Source organism: Podarcis filfolensis (assembly GCF_964270895.1).
Source record: "Podarcis filfolensis genome assembly, chromosome: 8".
NCBI classification, from domain to species: domain Eukaryota; kingdom Metazoa; phylum Chordata; class Lepidosauria; order Squamata; family Lacertidae; genus Podarcis; species Podarcis filfolensis.
This window is the reverse complement of record NC_139611.1, coordinates 14,232,080-14,248,336: the sequence shown is the minus strand read 5'-3', so window position 1 is coordinate 14,248,336 and position 16,257 is coordinate 14,232,080. Positions and strand designations below refer to the sequence as shown.

The window sequence follows — 16,257 nt, the reverse complement described above, 5'->3', positions numbered from 1 at the left end:
TTTTGTATTCCCATTCAAATATTTAATTCAGCAAATTCTTACCCTTTGTCAAATGTTTAAACTTTGTACCATAACATATACTATATCCCTATTTTTCAACCAATTATCAATACCTTTTTTGCATAGTCTTAATAACTTTTATCACTAATTACCACTTATTACCCATCCAAGCACATTTTTAACACTCATTGATTTTATAATATTTCTGAAGATAGTCTTTGAATTTCTTCCAGTCTTCTTCCACCAACTCTTCTCCCAGGTCTCGGATTCTGTCAGTCATTTCTGCCAATTCCATATAGTCTATCAGCTTCATCTGCCATTCTTCCAGGGTGGGTAGCTCTTGTGTCTTCCAATACTTTGCGATGAGAATTCTTGCTGCTGTTGTTGCGTACATAAAGAAATTTCTATCTTTCTTTGGCACCAATTGGCCCACCATGCCCAAGAGAAAGGCCTCTGGCTTCTTAAGGAATGTATATCTGAAGATTTTTTTCATTTCGTTATATATCATCTCCCAGAAAGCCTTAATCTTTGGGCATGTCCACCAAAGGTGAAAGAATGTTCCTTCACTTTCTTTACACTTCCAACATTTATTGTCCGGCAAATGGTAGATTTTTGCAAGCTTGACTGGTGTCATGTACCACCTGTATATCATTTTCATAATATTCTCTCTTAGGGCATTACATGCCGTAAATTTCATACCTGTGGTCCACAACCGTTCCCAGTCAGCAAACATGATGTTATGACCAACATCTTGTGCCCATTTAATCATAGCAGATTTAACTGTTTCATCCTGCGTATTCCATTTTAGCAGCAAGTTATACATTCTTGAAAGTATTTTAGTTTTGGGTTCTAACAACTCAGTTTCCAATTTTGATTTTTCCACCTGGAAACCTATTTTTTTATCCATGTTATAGGCTTCTCTTATTTGAAAATAGTGCAGCCAATCTCGCACCTTATCTTTTAATTTCTCAAAACTCTGCAATTTCAATTCATCTCCTTCTTGTTCCAATATTTCCCAATATTTCGGCCATTTGGCCTCCATATTGGACTTTTTAAGTGCCTTTGCCTCCATTGGTGACAACCACCTTGGGGTTTTGTTCTCCAATAAGTCTTTATATCTTAACCAGGCGTTAAACAATGCTTTCCTGACAATATGGTTTTTAAATGCTTTATGAGCTTTGACCTTGTCGTACCACAGATATGCATGCCACCCAAAAACGTTATTAAAACCTTCTAAATCCAAAATGTCTGTGTTTTCAAGAAGCAGCCATTCTTTCAGCCAGCAAAATGCGGCCGATTCATAATAGAGTTTCAGGTCTGGCAGGGCGAAACCACCTCTTTCTCTTACATCGGTTAGTATTTTAAATTTTATTCTAGGCTTCTTGCCCTGCCAGACAAATCTAGAAATGTCCTTCTGCCACTTCTTGAAACAGTCCATCTTGTCCACAATTTGCAAAGATTGAAACAAAAATAACATCCTTGGCAATACATTCATCTTTATAGCCGCAATTCTTCCCAACAAGGAAAGCTTCAGGTTTGACCATATCTCTAGATCTTTCTTCACTTCTAGCCAACATTTCTCATAGTTATCTTTAAACAAGTTTAGGTTCTTAGCAGTCATATTAACCCCCAAATATTTAACCTTCTTTACTATTGTTAGGCCTGTCTCCTTCTGAAACCTGTCTTTCTCAATCGGTGTTAAATTTTTCTCAAGAACTTTAGTTTTAGATTTATTCAGCTTAAAACCAGCCATCTGCCCAAATTCTTGGATCACTTCCAAAACTCTTTTCGAACTAGATTCTGGCTCCTGTAATGTTAAAACTAAGTCATCTGCAAAAGCTTTCAATTTATATTGCTTAGCTCCGACCTGAATGCCTTTTATCAATGCAGTTTAAGGTAATCTCTGTGGGAGTATATTGTATTTAATTATGGGGTATCAGAGTTTTTAGGGGGTTAACCAGGCTGGAATAGCTAGGATAGCAGGCTTGTTGGTTTTTGAATGTCTGATGTAGATTTTTTCAATTTTGTTGTTCTGTATGGCACAATGACAATAAAGATTATCATATTGTATTGTATTGTATCATAAAGGTTTAAGGAATCGACGTTTAGTCTGAAGTCAACAGCCTGTGTTTTGTTCAGACGGCTGCTTTCCTTTCCCTTCTTTTCTTCATCTCGCTCTCCTGCGAATGCACTGAGGCATTGGTCTGCCTCTTCAGTTCTGGCACATTTAAAATGAGCTTCGTTCTCCACCGCCCCCTTTTCATCTCCAGATCCTCCAGTTCTGCCTTTCCTTTCCCTCTCCTCTGCCCACCTGCTTTCCCTCACCAGATCCCTCTAATCTCTTTCTTCCTTAACTTTTGTCCAGAGGTCCCCAAACTACCGTATTTTTTGCTCTATAAGACTCACTTTTTCCCTCCTAAAAAGTAAGGGGAAATGTGTGCACGTCTTATGGAGCGAATGCAGGCTGCGCAGCTATCCCAGAAGCCAGAACAGCAAAAGGAATTGCTGCTTTCACTGCACAGTGATCCCTCTTGCTGTTCTGGCTTCTGAGATTTTTTTTCTTGTTTTCCTCCTCCAAAAACTAGGTGCGTCTTGTGGTCTGGTGCATCTTATAGAGGAAAAAAATACGGTAAGTCCCGCGGGCCGAATAAGGCCCGAGGGACTTGTTTATCCGGCCCGTGGCAACCGCAGCCTGCTCTTACCGGTGCTGAGCTACGCAGCTGCCCACTTCCAGGTCAGAGGAGCACCGGAAATAGCTTGTGCGCATGCGCAAGTGTTATTTCTGGTGCACATCCAGGTCAGAGGAGGCCCGTGCACATGCGCACAAGCTATTTCCGGTGCTCCTCCGACCCAGAAGTGCGCCGGAAATAGCATGTGCGCACATGTATGAGCACGCGCTCCCCCACCATCCGGCCCACTGCGGAATCGACGCTAGAGACACCAGCCCAAGACGCGATAAGTTTGCTGACCCCTGTGTTTTGGCTCTCCTCCCCAGCCCCCTTTTCCCTTTCCAGATCCTTTGCATTGAGCCTTTCCCCTTTCCCTCTCCACTAGATCCAACCTTTACAGTGTCCTTTTTCCAAACACCAACAACCATCCATTCTATTTCCCCTCCCCTCCCTTTCTTCCCAGCTTCTGTGTGAGATGATATTTCTCTCTCTCTCTCTCTCTCTCTCTCTCTCTCTCTCTCTCTCTCTCTCTCTGTGTGTGTGTGTGTAAGAGAGAGAGAGAGAGAGAGGAGGCAAAGGAAATGAGTGACTCCTTCTTGTGTTAAGAGAGAGAAAGAGAGAGGAGCAACCTTTAAGAAACTATGACTCTTGGGAAGGTCTCGCTCCTGTCAATTAATTAGGTAAAAAAGGTAAAGGGACCCCTGACAGTTAAGTCCAGACGTGAACGACTCTGGCACTCATTTTGCTCTATAGGCCAAGGGAGCCGGTGTTTGTCCACAGAGAGCTTTTCCAGGTCATGTGGCCAGCATGACTAAGCCGCTTCTGGCAAAACCAGAGCGGCACACGGAAACGTCGTTTCCCTTCCCACCGGAGCAGTACCTATTTATCTACTTGCACTTTGACGTGCTTTCGAACTGCTTGGTTGGCAGGAGCAGGGACCGAGCAACGGGAGCTCACCCCGTCGCGGAGGTTCAAACCGCTGACCTTCCGATCAGCAAGTCCTAGGCTCAGTGGTTTAGATCACAGCACCACCCGCGACCCCAATTAGTTAGACTCACCCCTAACTGCAAACAGAATTGAAATCCGCCTCCACCTCTCCTTTTTTCTGCAGATCCCCGCTGTCCACGATTTTGGCCTCTTCATGTCCCTGATCATTTCCTGCTGCTGGGTGGCAGTCCTCTTCATCATGCCTGCAGCCCTCGGGGTCTGGTCCCTCTACTTGTCACCCTTGGAGAATGCCTGCCAAGCGAGGTGAGGTTTGTTGACTGAGCGGTCAGAAGGGAGCTTGCAGAGGACAGCTGGTCGCATGGTCTAATGGCTGAACAATTGTGATATCTGAGAGCCAGTATGGCATAGTGGTTAGGGTGTTGGACTAGGACTTGGGAGACCAGGGTTCAGATCCCCACTCTGGAGGGGAGCTCAGTGGGCTACTGGGAGCCATTCGCCGCCTCTCAGCTTAACCCTGTGGAAGAGGCATGGTGACAAAAGGGACCCCAGGTTGGTTTTCACCGAGACCATATAACACCGGTCCTGAAAGACCTACATTGGCTCCGAGTACAATTCAAAGTGTTGGTGCTGACCTTGAAAGCCCTAAACAGCCTCGGCCCAGCAGACCTAAAGGAGCGTCTCCACCCCCATCATTCAGCCCGGACACTGAGGTCCAGCCCCGAGGGTCTTCTGGCGGTTCCCTCGCTACAAGAAGTGAGATTACAGGGAACCAGGCAGAGGGTCTTTTCGGTAGTGGCGCCCGCCCTGTGGAATGCCCTCCCTTCAGATGTCAAGGAAATAAACAGCTATCTGACTTTTAGAAGACATCTGAAGGCAGCCCTTTTTAGGGAGGTTTTAATGTTTGATGTTTTATTGTGTTTTTAATATTCTGTTGGGAGCTGCCCAGAGTGTCTGGGGAAACCCAACCAGGTGGGCGGGGTATAAATAATAAATAATTATTATTATTATTATTATTATTATTATTATTATTATTATTATTAAATTAATTAATACCCAAAGGAAAGCACACATATTCAGCCTCAAAAACCTGTCTGAAAAAGAGGATGTAATAATATTGGCCTTCCCTGGAAGGTCGTTGTAAGGCAAGGGTTGGGAGCTTGTGGCATTCCTTTTGTTTGTCACGGATTGGTTGGACACAGACGAATGGTGGGAGAAACAGATGGGGAACCACCAAGGAAAAGAGGCTCAGAGGCCGGGGAGTGGTACTGGGAGCATGCTGAGTGGTCAGATGGAGAAGACTGGGGAGAGGACGTGTCGGAGGTTGAAGAGGTGGCAGAGCTTAGTGAGCTGGGAGAGCCTGTAGCAGGAAAAGTTCAGGATCAGAGGTGGAAGTTGAAGCAGGGGAGGTGGGAGGTCAACAGGCAGCAATGAGCTCCCTTCCCTCCTTGTCTCCCAGAACCAGAAGAGGCATGAAAAGGGCGGAGCAGAGGTTGGCTGCCTGCAGGTGTAGTCCTCAATTTCTTGGGGAAAGCCCTGGAGAGGAGGGGACTTAGAGGGCTGTGTGGAGGCAGGGATTTTTAATCTCGGCAACTGATCCATGGGGCAAGACCTACGAGGCTGTGCTCATTAGGCCTGGCACTCCACCAAGTCGGTGCAGACCGTGTTCTTTCTAATAAAGAGTTAACTCCAACTTGCACAGTGTGATTTGCTGCCGGCTCACCCCAGACAACCGTTGCTGGACTGCAACTCCTTTCATCCCTGAATATTGGCACTGCCAGCTGGGGTTGATGAGACCCCCACGGTCAGAGGCAGTGATGCTTCTGACTACCAGTTGTTGGTACCCTCAGGAGGGGAGGGTGCTCTTGTGTTCGAATCCTGCTTGCAGGTTTCCCACAGGTTGGCCACCGTGAGAACAGGATGCTGGACTAGATGGGCGATTGGCCTGATTCAGGACTTCTTATGCTCTTAGTTGGAGTCCAACAACATGAGGAAGGCTGCGGGTTCTCCATCCCTGCCTTCCAACTGGCTGGACTCCAACTCGAATTAGCCCCAGCCAGGGACCCTGTGCCACTTCAGGTGTTGCTAGACTACAACCTTCCCCCATCCCCCTTGGCTCTTGGCCAGGCTGGCTGCAGGCTGGGGGGTGACTTGAAAGAAGCTGGAGTCCAGCAACATCTCAAGAGCATCACAGATTCCCCATTGATGCTGCAAGGATCCAGCAAGAATGTGTGAGTTTTTGCATGTCTCTTTCTCAAACCCTCTGGCGCAACAGCAGGGGAAATTGCTTGCACACCAAGCGCACCTGATGCCCAGCTCTGAGCACAGCCCTTTCCCGATCTGCTCGATTTGCCCTTGGCTCTGTCGACAATGATGAGCCGCAGGTGCTTTGCAAGGGGCAAAGTGCTCTGAGATGCTCACTCAGCACCCATCCCTCCCTCTCCCACAGCTGCAGCCAGAAATGCGTGAAGCCAAATGCCCTGCATGTTTCAGATGGGCTGTTCATCTCCTCGGAGGCTGCGGGTGGTCCAGGGCCAGGCGGCCTTCCTTACCTGGACGACGACATCCCCTTGCTCAGTGTGGAAGACGAGCCAGGTAGGCAGTCCTTGGAAGCCAGGGCTGAGCTCAGTGTCCTTTTAAAAAAATAAATAAATAATCCATACAATACATGATCATACAAAAGAGCTGTAACATAACCATAACAACGAACGGTTTCCTTATGATACAATAATGTTTATTGTCATTGTCCCATAAAGGTAAAGGGACCCCTGACCATTAGGTCCAGTCGTGACCGACTCTGGGGTTGTGGCGCTCATCTCGCTTTATTGGCTGAGGGAGCCGGCATTTGTCCGCAGACAGCTTCTGGTTCATGTGGCCAGCATGACTAAGCCACTTCTGGCAAACCAGAGCAGTGCATGGAAACGCTGTTTACCTTCCCACCGGAGCGGTACCTATTTATCTACTTGCACTTTGAGGTGCTTTTGAACTGTTAGGTTGGCAGGAGCAGGGACCGAGCAACGGGAGCTCACCCTGTCATGGGGATTCGAAACGCCGACCTTCTTTTTTTTTTTTAAAAAAAGTTTTTTATTTATACAAGAAAAAACAACAACAAAAAACCCAAATACCGAATTACACACAAATTACAAAAGTAACCATAGACACATAATTTTCTTAGCAAACAATAAAACATCTATTGGTCTTAACACTAAAGACCCAACCTCCCATCTATTCCATATTTCAAATTCATATTACTTATTGCCAATACACATTTTTTTCATAATTAATCTAATTTCTAATTAATCTAATTAATCAATAAATCTAATTTCTTATATCTACCTTGCAACTATTACTGAAGTTCCTCGAATGCTGCAACAGAATTTAAACTACTATATTTATTTTTCAGATATTCTATGAAAACCTCCCATTTAGAAACAAATTCCTGTTTCGATTTATTCTTTATTTTTTCTGATAAACCATCTAATTCGGCATATTCTGTCAGCTTTTGAATCCAATCTTGTATAGAGGGGATTTCATTACTCTTCCATTTTGCTGCGATCAAAACTCTTGCTGCCGTCGTCGCATATAAAAAGATACCCTTCCTCTTTTGTGGAATATCCAAATCTGTTATTCCCAGGAGGTAGGCCTCTGGTTTTTTATTGAAAGAGATCTTTAGCATTTTTTGCAGTTCTGCATGTATACTCTCCCAGAATACCTGTATTTTCCTACATGTCCACCACATATGGTAGAATGTTCCTCAGTCTCCGCATCTCCAACAATTACTTGACACATTTTGATCGGCAAGCCCTAGGCTCTGTGGTTTTACCCACAGCACTACCCACGTCCCTACTCATTGTCCCATGCAGAACAACAAAATTGAAAATCTACATCAGACATTCAGAAACCAACAAGCCTGCTATATCAGCTATCCCAGCCTGGTTAGCCCCCTAAAAACTCTGGTACCCCATAATTAAATACAATATACTCCCATAGAGACTACCTTACACTGCGTTTAAAACCAAAATCACATTTGAATAGCAACTGTTTCTCAGGCGGCTTCAAGTTAAAAGAGAAAATTCACTTAGAAGAGTTGCAAATGGGGATACCTACCTATGATGAAACTTGGCCTCCCTCCTTTTCATATGTAGGGGGGAGAAAGAAAGTAAAGCTCTCCCGCCAGCCTCAAAAAACTGTCTGCAGAGAACCTATAGGGACTGCCAATGTTTTAAGGCCATGTAAAATGATGCCATAAACAGCTCAGGACCGCAATACCTTAAGGACCGCATCTTTCTATATGAACCTACCCAGACCCTGAGATCATCTTCCTGTTCCTCCTCCTCGAGAGGTCCGGAGGGTGGCAACATGAGAACGGGGCCTTCTCTGCAGTGGCTCCCCATCTGTGGAATTCTCTCCCCAGGGAAGTTCTCCTGGCGCCTTCAGATGCCAGTCAAAAGCATTCGTTTTTAACCAGGCCTTTGGTTGATTTGATTTACATCCTATTCCCTTTTGAAATGTATTTTTTGGGGGGGCTATTGGGTTGTTGTTTTTATTTTTATTAGGTATTTTGTGGTTTTATATCTTTATTTTGTTCTGCGAACCACCCTGAGACCCCTGGGTATAGGACGGTATATAAATTGAATTAATAATAATAATAATCTTATTGCTATGTTCTTTTCTCTGTGGAGACTCTATTGTCTTTTTTTGTTGAAAGAGAGAGAATTCACATGCACAGTAAATACAGTGGGACACCTGGCTTGACAGAAGGACATTTGAAAAGGATTTGGGGCTGAGATTCCTGCATTGCAGGGGGTTGAACTAAATGACCCTCAGTGCCCCTTCCAATTCTACAATTCGGATTCCAAAATGCTGAGCTATACAGTGGTGCCCCGCAAGACGAACGCCTCGCAAGACGAAAAACCCGCTAGACGAAAGGGTTTAAACGAATTTCCCTATGGGCTTCCTTCGCAAGACGAAAGCCCATAGGGAAATCTCCAGGACAGCAGGGAAGCGCAGCGCGTCTTCCCCACTGTCCTCGGACCTCCTCCGAAGGCTGGCGGTGGGGCGGAGAGACCTCCTCCCGCCACCAGCCTTCAGAAGGCTGCTCCGAAGGCTGGCGGTGGGGCGGAGAGACCTCCTCCCGCCGCCAGCCTTCGGAAGGCTCCTCCGAAGGCTGGCGGTGGGGCGGAGAGACCTTCTCCCCGCGCCAGCCTTCGGATGGCTGTCCTGAAGACTTGCGGTGGGAGGAGGGTTTTCCTTCCCACCGCCAACATTCAGAATACTGTTCTGAATGTTGGCGGTGGGGAGGAAAAACCCTCCTCCCACCGCAAGCCCCGGGAACAGAGGAGAAGCGCTGCGCGCCTTCCCCTCTGTTCCCGTACCTGTCCTGAAGGCTTGCGGTGGGGAGAAAAGCCCTTCTCCGCACCGCCAGCCTGGCAAGCGATCTCCATAGGAACGCATTAATTGATTTTCAATGCATTCCTATGGGAAACCATGCTTCGCAAGACGAAAAACTCACAAGAAGAAAAAACTTGCGGAACGAATTAATTTCGTCTTGCGAGGCACCACTGTATAGATCACTGTCCTAATCCAGCAAGCTCTTCTCATGTCATTGTTGCTACAGTAATTATTTTATTTATTACCCATCCTCCCATCATAAGGTCCTTGCAGATTTGTGAAAATGACATGCAGAAATGTGTTATAATTAGCGGAAACGCTTTGGAAAAAGTTATATCAATCAATCATTCAATTCATTTGTCTTCTGTCTTTCCAAAGCAAAACCATGCTCAAGGAGCTTACAGCATATTAAAAAATTGCATAACTACAAACACATACCCTCCGACATTTCTCTGGTGAAAATAGGGACGTCCTAAGGTGAAGAGGGACAATTACGGGTTCAAATCAGAAACTTCTGTAAATCCGGGACCGTCCCTGGAAAATAGGGACACTTGGAGGGGTCTGCAAGCATAACAAAAGTCAAAAGTGTGTAGGAAAAGATGTAAGTATGAGGAGAAACCAGCACTAAAATGCTGAAGAATTTCCATAAGAATTTATTCTCTTTTGCTGGAGAAAAGAGTGGAAAACCGAATTTAAGGCTGGAGAAGGCTGGAGATGTCAGATTCTTCCATCCCAACTGCTCAGTCGGTAGAGCATGAGACTTCATCTTGGGGTTGTGGGTTTGTGACCCTTATGGGGCAAAAAGATTCCTGCATTGCAGGGGGTTGGACTAGATGACCCTTGGGGTCCCTTCCAGCTCTGCAATTCTACGATTATACCTTTAACCCAGAGAATGGGATGCTGGACTAGACAGGCCAGTGGCCCCATCCAGCCGGGCTCTCCTTATGTTTTTATTCCTATGATCTCCCCACCCACCAGCCCTGGAAACCCTCAGAGCCAACTTGGGATACCTGCTTCCTCACCAAGAGCATTTGCTCAGATGGAGAGTTTGTTTTTCTGCACAAATCTTTCCTCCCGCAAAGCGCTCCTTTGCAATCCAGGGTCAGGTGCCTCTCAGGAAACAGCCCCGGGTGCTCGAAATTCCTGCTTCGCCAGGCGCTTCACCTCGTTGATATGCCATCCCTGCCCTGCATGGTAATTTATGGAAATGGCTTCTTTGCAGCAGTTTCTGGAATAATATGAGACAGGAGGGCAATTTCCACCGGGGACCCCCTCAGGTCAACAGGGCAGGGAAGGTGGTTCAGTGTATGCATGCATGAGGCTGTCATTATGATGAAGGAAGAGAGTGTTACTCTTCAACATGCTAAACCGAGGAGGAACCATACTTTGAGGCATGGGCATAGCCAGGATTTATGTTTTTTGGGGAGCCAGAATACCCACCTCTCATCATCCTCTGTCTGGCTCTGTCTAGCAGATTCTGAATGAAATGTCTCCACAACAGTTGTTTTAATTACCTTCTTTTGACCCCAAGTGCTCAGAAAAATCTGTCAGAATTTTTCTATGATTTCCATGCGCATATATATAATTTTCTGTGTTACATTTTAAGATAAACATTTTACATCCTTAAGATATCTATGACTTCCCTTCATCTCTTTCCATGGTTCATTTTACATATCATAAAATCCCTGCATATTTTACAAAAACTACCATTTGGTATTCCATTACTGCATCCATCAAAACTTATTTACACTGTTGAATTTATCTTAATGCTGCCAGCATTTTCAGCTGTACACAATTATTCCCCATATATTCAACAAACACTTTCCAATCTTCTTTAAACGTATGTTCTTCTTGTTCTCTTATTCTATATGTGAAGCCTGCAAGTTGTACATATTCTGTCAATTTAAGTTGCCATTCTTCTTTGGTTGGGACCTTTAGTTGTGACATTGATACTGACAATTTCTACTTTTAGCTAAGTATTTTTTATTTATTTACTTGATTTTGGGGGGAGCAGCTGACCCCCCCAACCCCCTGGCTACACCCATGCTTTCAGGATTTTTTTGGGGGGGTGTAACAAGACTAACAATAGGGAGGTGCTAAATGGAGGGGTTATCATTTCAGAATTTTGGGGGGGATGAAGAGGATTATCATAAAGCTTTGCAAATTTCAACCCTAGGATTGGTAGGAGAGAGAGATTGAAAATAAAGCTGCAGATATGATATGGCCCATTGATGCAAATCTAGGGTGCAACTGCAGTGGGCAATCTGTGTACGGGTCTGGGTGCTTCAAAAAGATAGAATCAGTTTGGTGTAGTGGTCAGAGACCCGGGTTCAAATCTCCCCACTCAGACATGCAGCTCACTGGGTCTGACCATGGGCCAGTGGCAGTGAGCACAACCTACCTCACAGGATTGTTGTGAGAATAAAAAGGGAAAGAGGAGAACTCTGTGCACCCCCATGAGCTTCTTAGAGGAACAGGTGGGATGTGAAGAAAAGGAATGAATGATAAATATTGGTGGCTAGTCGGCACTGACAGCAAACCTCTCCGTCTCAGTGAACTTGCCCAACCTTCTTTTAAAGCCATCTGGGTTGGTGGCCCTCACTGGCTCCTGTGGGAGAGAATTCCGCCGTCTAACTTATTCACTGTGTGAAGGAGGACTTTCCTTCCTCTCATTATCAGAGGTTAACCCAGTGAAGGTGAATGCTGGAAGATTTGGGACAGATGGAAAGGAAGGGAAAGGAGCCTTTGTCCTTAAAAGTGTTCTTTGCTCCTCTGCTAGTGACTCTGGAAATGGGAGATGTTCCCTTGGTCTCAGTGCTGCCTGAGAGTCTTCAACTCCCCACCAAGAATAATAGCCAGGGGCATCTCATCGCTCACCTTCAAGAGCTCCTCCAGGTCTGGGTTTTGTGGTCAGCCGTGAAGAGCAGATGGGTGATTGTCGGTAAGCATTCCTGGGTCTGTTTTGTGGAGATCCAATATTTATTGCTATATGCTTACCTATTAATTTATATTCTGCTCAATGCCCAATTGGGTTCCAAAGCAGTTTGCAAACTGTAGAAACCAGTTACACAACCACTGAAATTTAGAAGAAGGACTTCTATATTTAAAATCCAAAGAAATATGATCAAAATGCACAAAGAAAACTATATTGTTATTAATATAATCAAAATGCACAAAGCAAACTATATTATTATTAATATAATCAAAATGCACAAAGGAAACTATATTATTATTAATATAATCAAAATGCACAAAATAAACTATATTATTATTAATCATAATCAGTGTATTCATATCCTGGCTTTTCCCCAAACCAGGACTTGAGGCAGCTTAAAACTACACAGATAAAATACAAAGAGCTGAAAGCATGTAAAAGATAATTATTAAAAAGTAATTAAACGCTAATAAAATTAAAGCAATATAAAAAGCAAATCTATTGGACTACAGATAAGAGCAATTCCATTGAAAGGTTCAAATGTAAACTTCTGTTATTACAATTTGTAGAACAAGAGACTCAGGTATGCTATTCGGCCCAGCTGCCCTCCCCCCACCTGCCAAAAGTGGCTTATGTGGTTTTCCAAAACAGAAATCACTTAATTACTCAAAGCTTGGATAATATCAGAGGTGAGGGACTCCAGACCTGATGGCCACATGGGACCTGGCAGGTCTCTCTGACTTGGCTTCAGGAATCTCCGCAGGCCACGCCCCCATCCTTAGGCCACGCCTATCCACCCCAGACCACACCCACCTCCCCTAAGCCACACACACCCAGCCACACCCCTCTGGCAGGACTGTGAACTGTGATAATGCCTCTTCCTTGCTTGGAAGGAGAATGGAAAGCTCTCTCTTGTGTGTCCCGTGTGCATAGAAACCTCCTCTGTTTTGCAGGATTGGAACAAATTGAGAGCCCTAGCTGTTTCCCTGCCAGCTCTTCCATCTGGCTATCTCCACCCCACTGGCATGTGGCCCCCCAGAAGCCTGTCCAGGGTGTGAATGTTCCGCCCTCAGGGTGGAAACTCTTTCCCTTCCTTGCATCAAGCGAGTCATGATTATCCTGAGCACCTGGGGTTGGATCCCGTGCAGAGCAGAGCCATCAAAATAAAAGGGGCCAAAGTTAGTCATGTCTAACACGTTAGTTGGGTCTACTCTGAGTCGGGATCCAACCTGCTGTGCCTCATCTCCTTATTCCCTGCTGGGTCCACAGTGCTCAATAAACACACAAGACGTAACCGGCTGTACTTTTGAATAAATAAGATATACTGTTCATTGTATCAAATTATAGATTTCAACGGTAGCCTCATAAAGTTCAACGAAAAAAGCAGAAGACCCAGTGCATCAGTTCATTCTCTAGTCAGTTCATGCATAAGGTCCATACATGTACAGTAGTACCTCAGGTTAAGTACTTAATTCGTTCCGAAGATCCGTACTTAACCTGAACCTGTTCTTAACCTGAAGCACCACTTTAGCTAATGGGGCCTCCTGCTGCTGCCACGCCGCCGGAGCACAATTTCTGTTCTCATCCTGAAGCAAAGTTCTTAACCTGAAGCACAATTTCTGGGTTAGCGGAGTCTGTAAACTGAAGTGTATGTAACCTGAAGCGTATGTAACCTGAGGTACCACTGTATAAGTATCTATTCCACCTGTCTGTTCAAAGAGTCCAATAATCCACATGAAGGGTTGTTACAGTTCCACAGAATCCTTTCATAGAGGATTTCCGGAATATTAGCCTTGTTTTGCCATCCTAGGCTTCATCAGTAGAACAGGCTCTAGGTAATGCAAATAAATACAATATCGTAATCTCTCACATTTTTACAGCGAAATTAATATAAAAAACCATAAACAACTGTACATACCATATGTAATATTACCGGATAGTGGATCTTATAGCATAGTATTGGTCGCAGTAAGAAACGACTGTTACAAAGCAGGATTATACGGACAAGCACAATATTGGTTTGAGTAACAGGTGTTGGCAATCCACAGATACAAAATTTCTTTCTTAAAGTGAGCCATATGGCACAACACAGGTAAAGCAATCCATGCTCAGATGTAATACATGTAAGATAAAGGTAAAGGGACCCCTGACCGTTAGGTCCAGTCGTGGCCGACTCTGGGGTTGCGGCGCTCATTTCGCTTTATTGGCCAAGGGAGCCGGCATACAGCTTCCAGGTCATGTGGCCAGCATGACTAAGCCACTTCTGGTGAACCAGAGCAGTGCACGGAAATGCCGTTTCCCTTCCCGCCAGAGCGGTACCTATTTATCTACTTGCACTTTGATGTGCTTTCGAACTGCTAGGTTGGCAGGAGCAGGGACTGAGCAACGGGAGCTCACCCCATCGCAGAGATTCGAACCGCCAACCTTCTGATCAGCAAGCCCTAGGCTCTGTGGTTTAACCCACAGCGCCACCCATGTCCCACCTAATACATGTAAACTCATAAATATAATCCATTTTCAGATCTAAAGTAATAGCAGTTCACCGATACAAAATTTGTTTTGCAAAGTAATCCACTCGGCCCACAGAGGCAAAACAAACTTAGCCCATGCTCAGGTGTTCTGCATATAAACATTAGTACACATTCACAAAAAGCAACTATAAGGCTGACATTGTTCCTGTGCGGAAGTGGGATGCGAGGTGAGAAGATGCTTCCACAGTCCATCTTTGACCCTCTCCCCCTTTCTTCCTCCAGGGCTCTTCCTCTCTGTTCTCCTTCTGTCCGTCTTCTTCGCCAGCCGCCTCCGCCCAGCAAGCCGGGCTCCCCTTCTCTTCAGGCCCGACACCAACATCCAGGTCCTGCTGGACCTAAAGTACAACCTGAGCGCTGAGGGCATCTCCTGTGTCACCTGCTCAGGTGAGTTGGGCCTCTCAGCTAGAGACCTAGCTGTGTTCAGAGATTGCTGGTCAACAGAGAGCCATCCTTTCTGGAGGTCCCAGGACAGCTGCTTCCATGTTGAAGCAAAATAGTACCACTCTGCTTTTCCATTCAGTGTTTTCATTTTATTTTTTTTATAAGTTTTCCCCCCCTTTTTTATTTCCATGCTTATTACATACAAAAAAAGGGGAACAATACTGAAAAGGGGGTACAACTTAAGAGGGGAGGAAAAAGGAAAGAAAATGAAATTTACACAATCTGTTATTAAGCTAAAAATCATGACAAAAATTTGTGATTACAATTTCATGTTACAATAAAAATAAAAAAATCTCGTTATCTTCTATACCCGACTTCCCATTTATTCCTTAATTCTTTTCACATAAATTTACTCCCAGATCAAAATACTATTTTTTATGTTAATATTTTCACAATTTATAAATGTTTATATTTATATAAGCGATTAATAAAAACTGCTGGGATCACTCAAAAGCTGCTACAGATTTTAACATGGTATGATTTTGTTTAAGATATGTTCTGAAGGCCTCCCATTTTGATACAAATTCAATTCTCGTTTTATTTTTTATTCCATTCAGTGTTTTTAAGGGGACTTGGGAAGGGGGCCTGCATGGGTTGGAGAGCACAGCCTTGCACCCGAAGCTGGATTTTATGGGGCAAGATTGTGTTTTGGAGCTGGTTGTGGTGCAGAACTTGCATCAAATTGTGGGAGAAGTCACTATGACTTAGGCTCCTATCAGCCTCTCCCAAGATCATGACCAAAGGGTGAAAGAAACTCCTCCCCAGTGTGGTGTAATGGTTAGAGCAGTGTTTCCCAAACTGGGGTCTCTGGCTGTTTTTGGACTACAACTTCCACTGGGTTCGAGTGTCAGGCAAAGGAGTGGGAGACCAAGGTTCGAATTCATGCTCACTTGTGAAGCTGGCTAGGTGACCTTGGACCAGTCACCGCCTCTCAGCCTAACAGGGTTGGTTAAATGAGTTGGGGACAGCCACCTTGAGCTCCTTGGAGAAATAAATAAGTACCGTATTTTTTGCTCTATAAGACTCACTTTTTCCCTCCTAAAAAGTAAGGGGAAATGTATGTGCGTCTTATGGAGCGAATGCAGGCTGCACAGCTATCCCAGAAGCCAGAACAGCAAGAGGGATCGCTGCTTTCGCTGCGCAGTGATCCCTCTTGTTGTTCTGGCTTCTGAGATTCAGAATATTTTTTATCTTGTTTCCTCCTCCAAAAACTAGGTGCGTCTTATGGTCTAGTGCGTCTTATAGAGCGAAAAATACGGTGCATAAGAAGGGGAAGGGCCATAGCTACCCTCTGCTTCTCAATGTGTATTGTATTGTTTTATGTACTGTGGCTTGCCATTTTATT

The 16,257-nt window shown here is 44.8% G+C and overlaps 1 protein-coding gene across 3 annotated transcripts in view; it reads left to right on the top strand.

Annotated features, from left to right (window-relative positions):
- Positions 1–16,257, top strand: part of DISP3 (dispatched RND transporter family member 3) — a 98,485-nt gene that overhangs the window by 54,930 nt on the left and 27,298 nt on the right. For all 3 annotated transcript variants that reach the window (XM_083628456.1, XM_083628457.1, XM_083628455.1), the window contains exons 7-10: positions 3,781–3,920; positions 6,064–6,209; positions 11,785–11,946; positions 14,694–14,855. In XM_083628456.1, the coding sequence (XP_083484582.1) occupies positions 3,781–3,920; positions 6,064–6,209; positions 11,785–11,946; positions 14,694–14,855 (610 nt within the window). The remainder of the gene's footprint in view (positions 1–3,780; positions 3,921–6,063; positions 6,210–11,784; positions 11,947–14,693; positions 14,856–16,257) is intronic.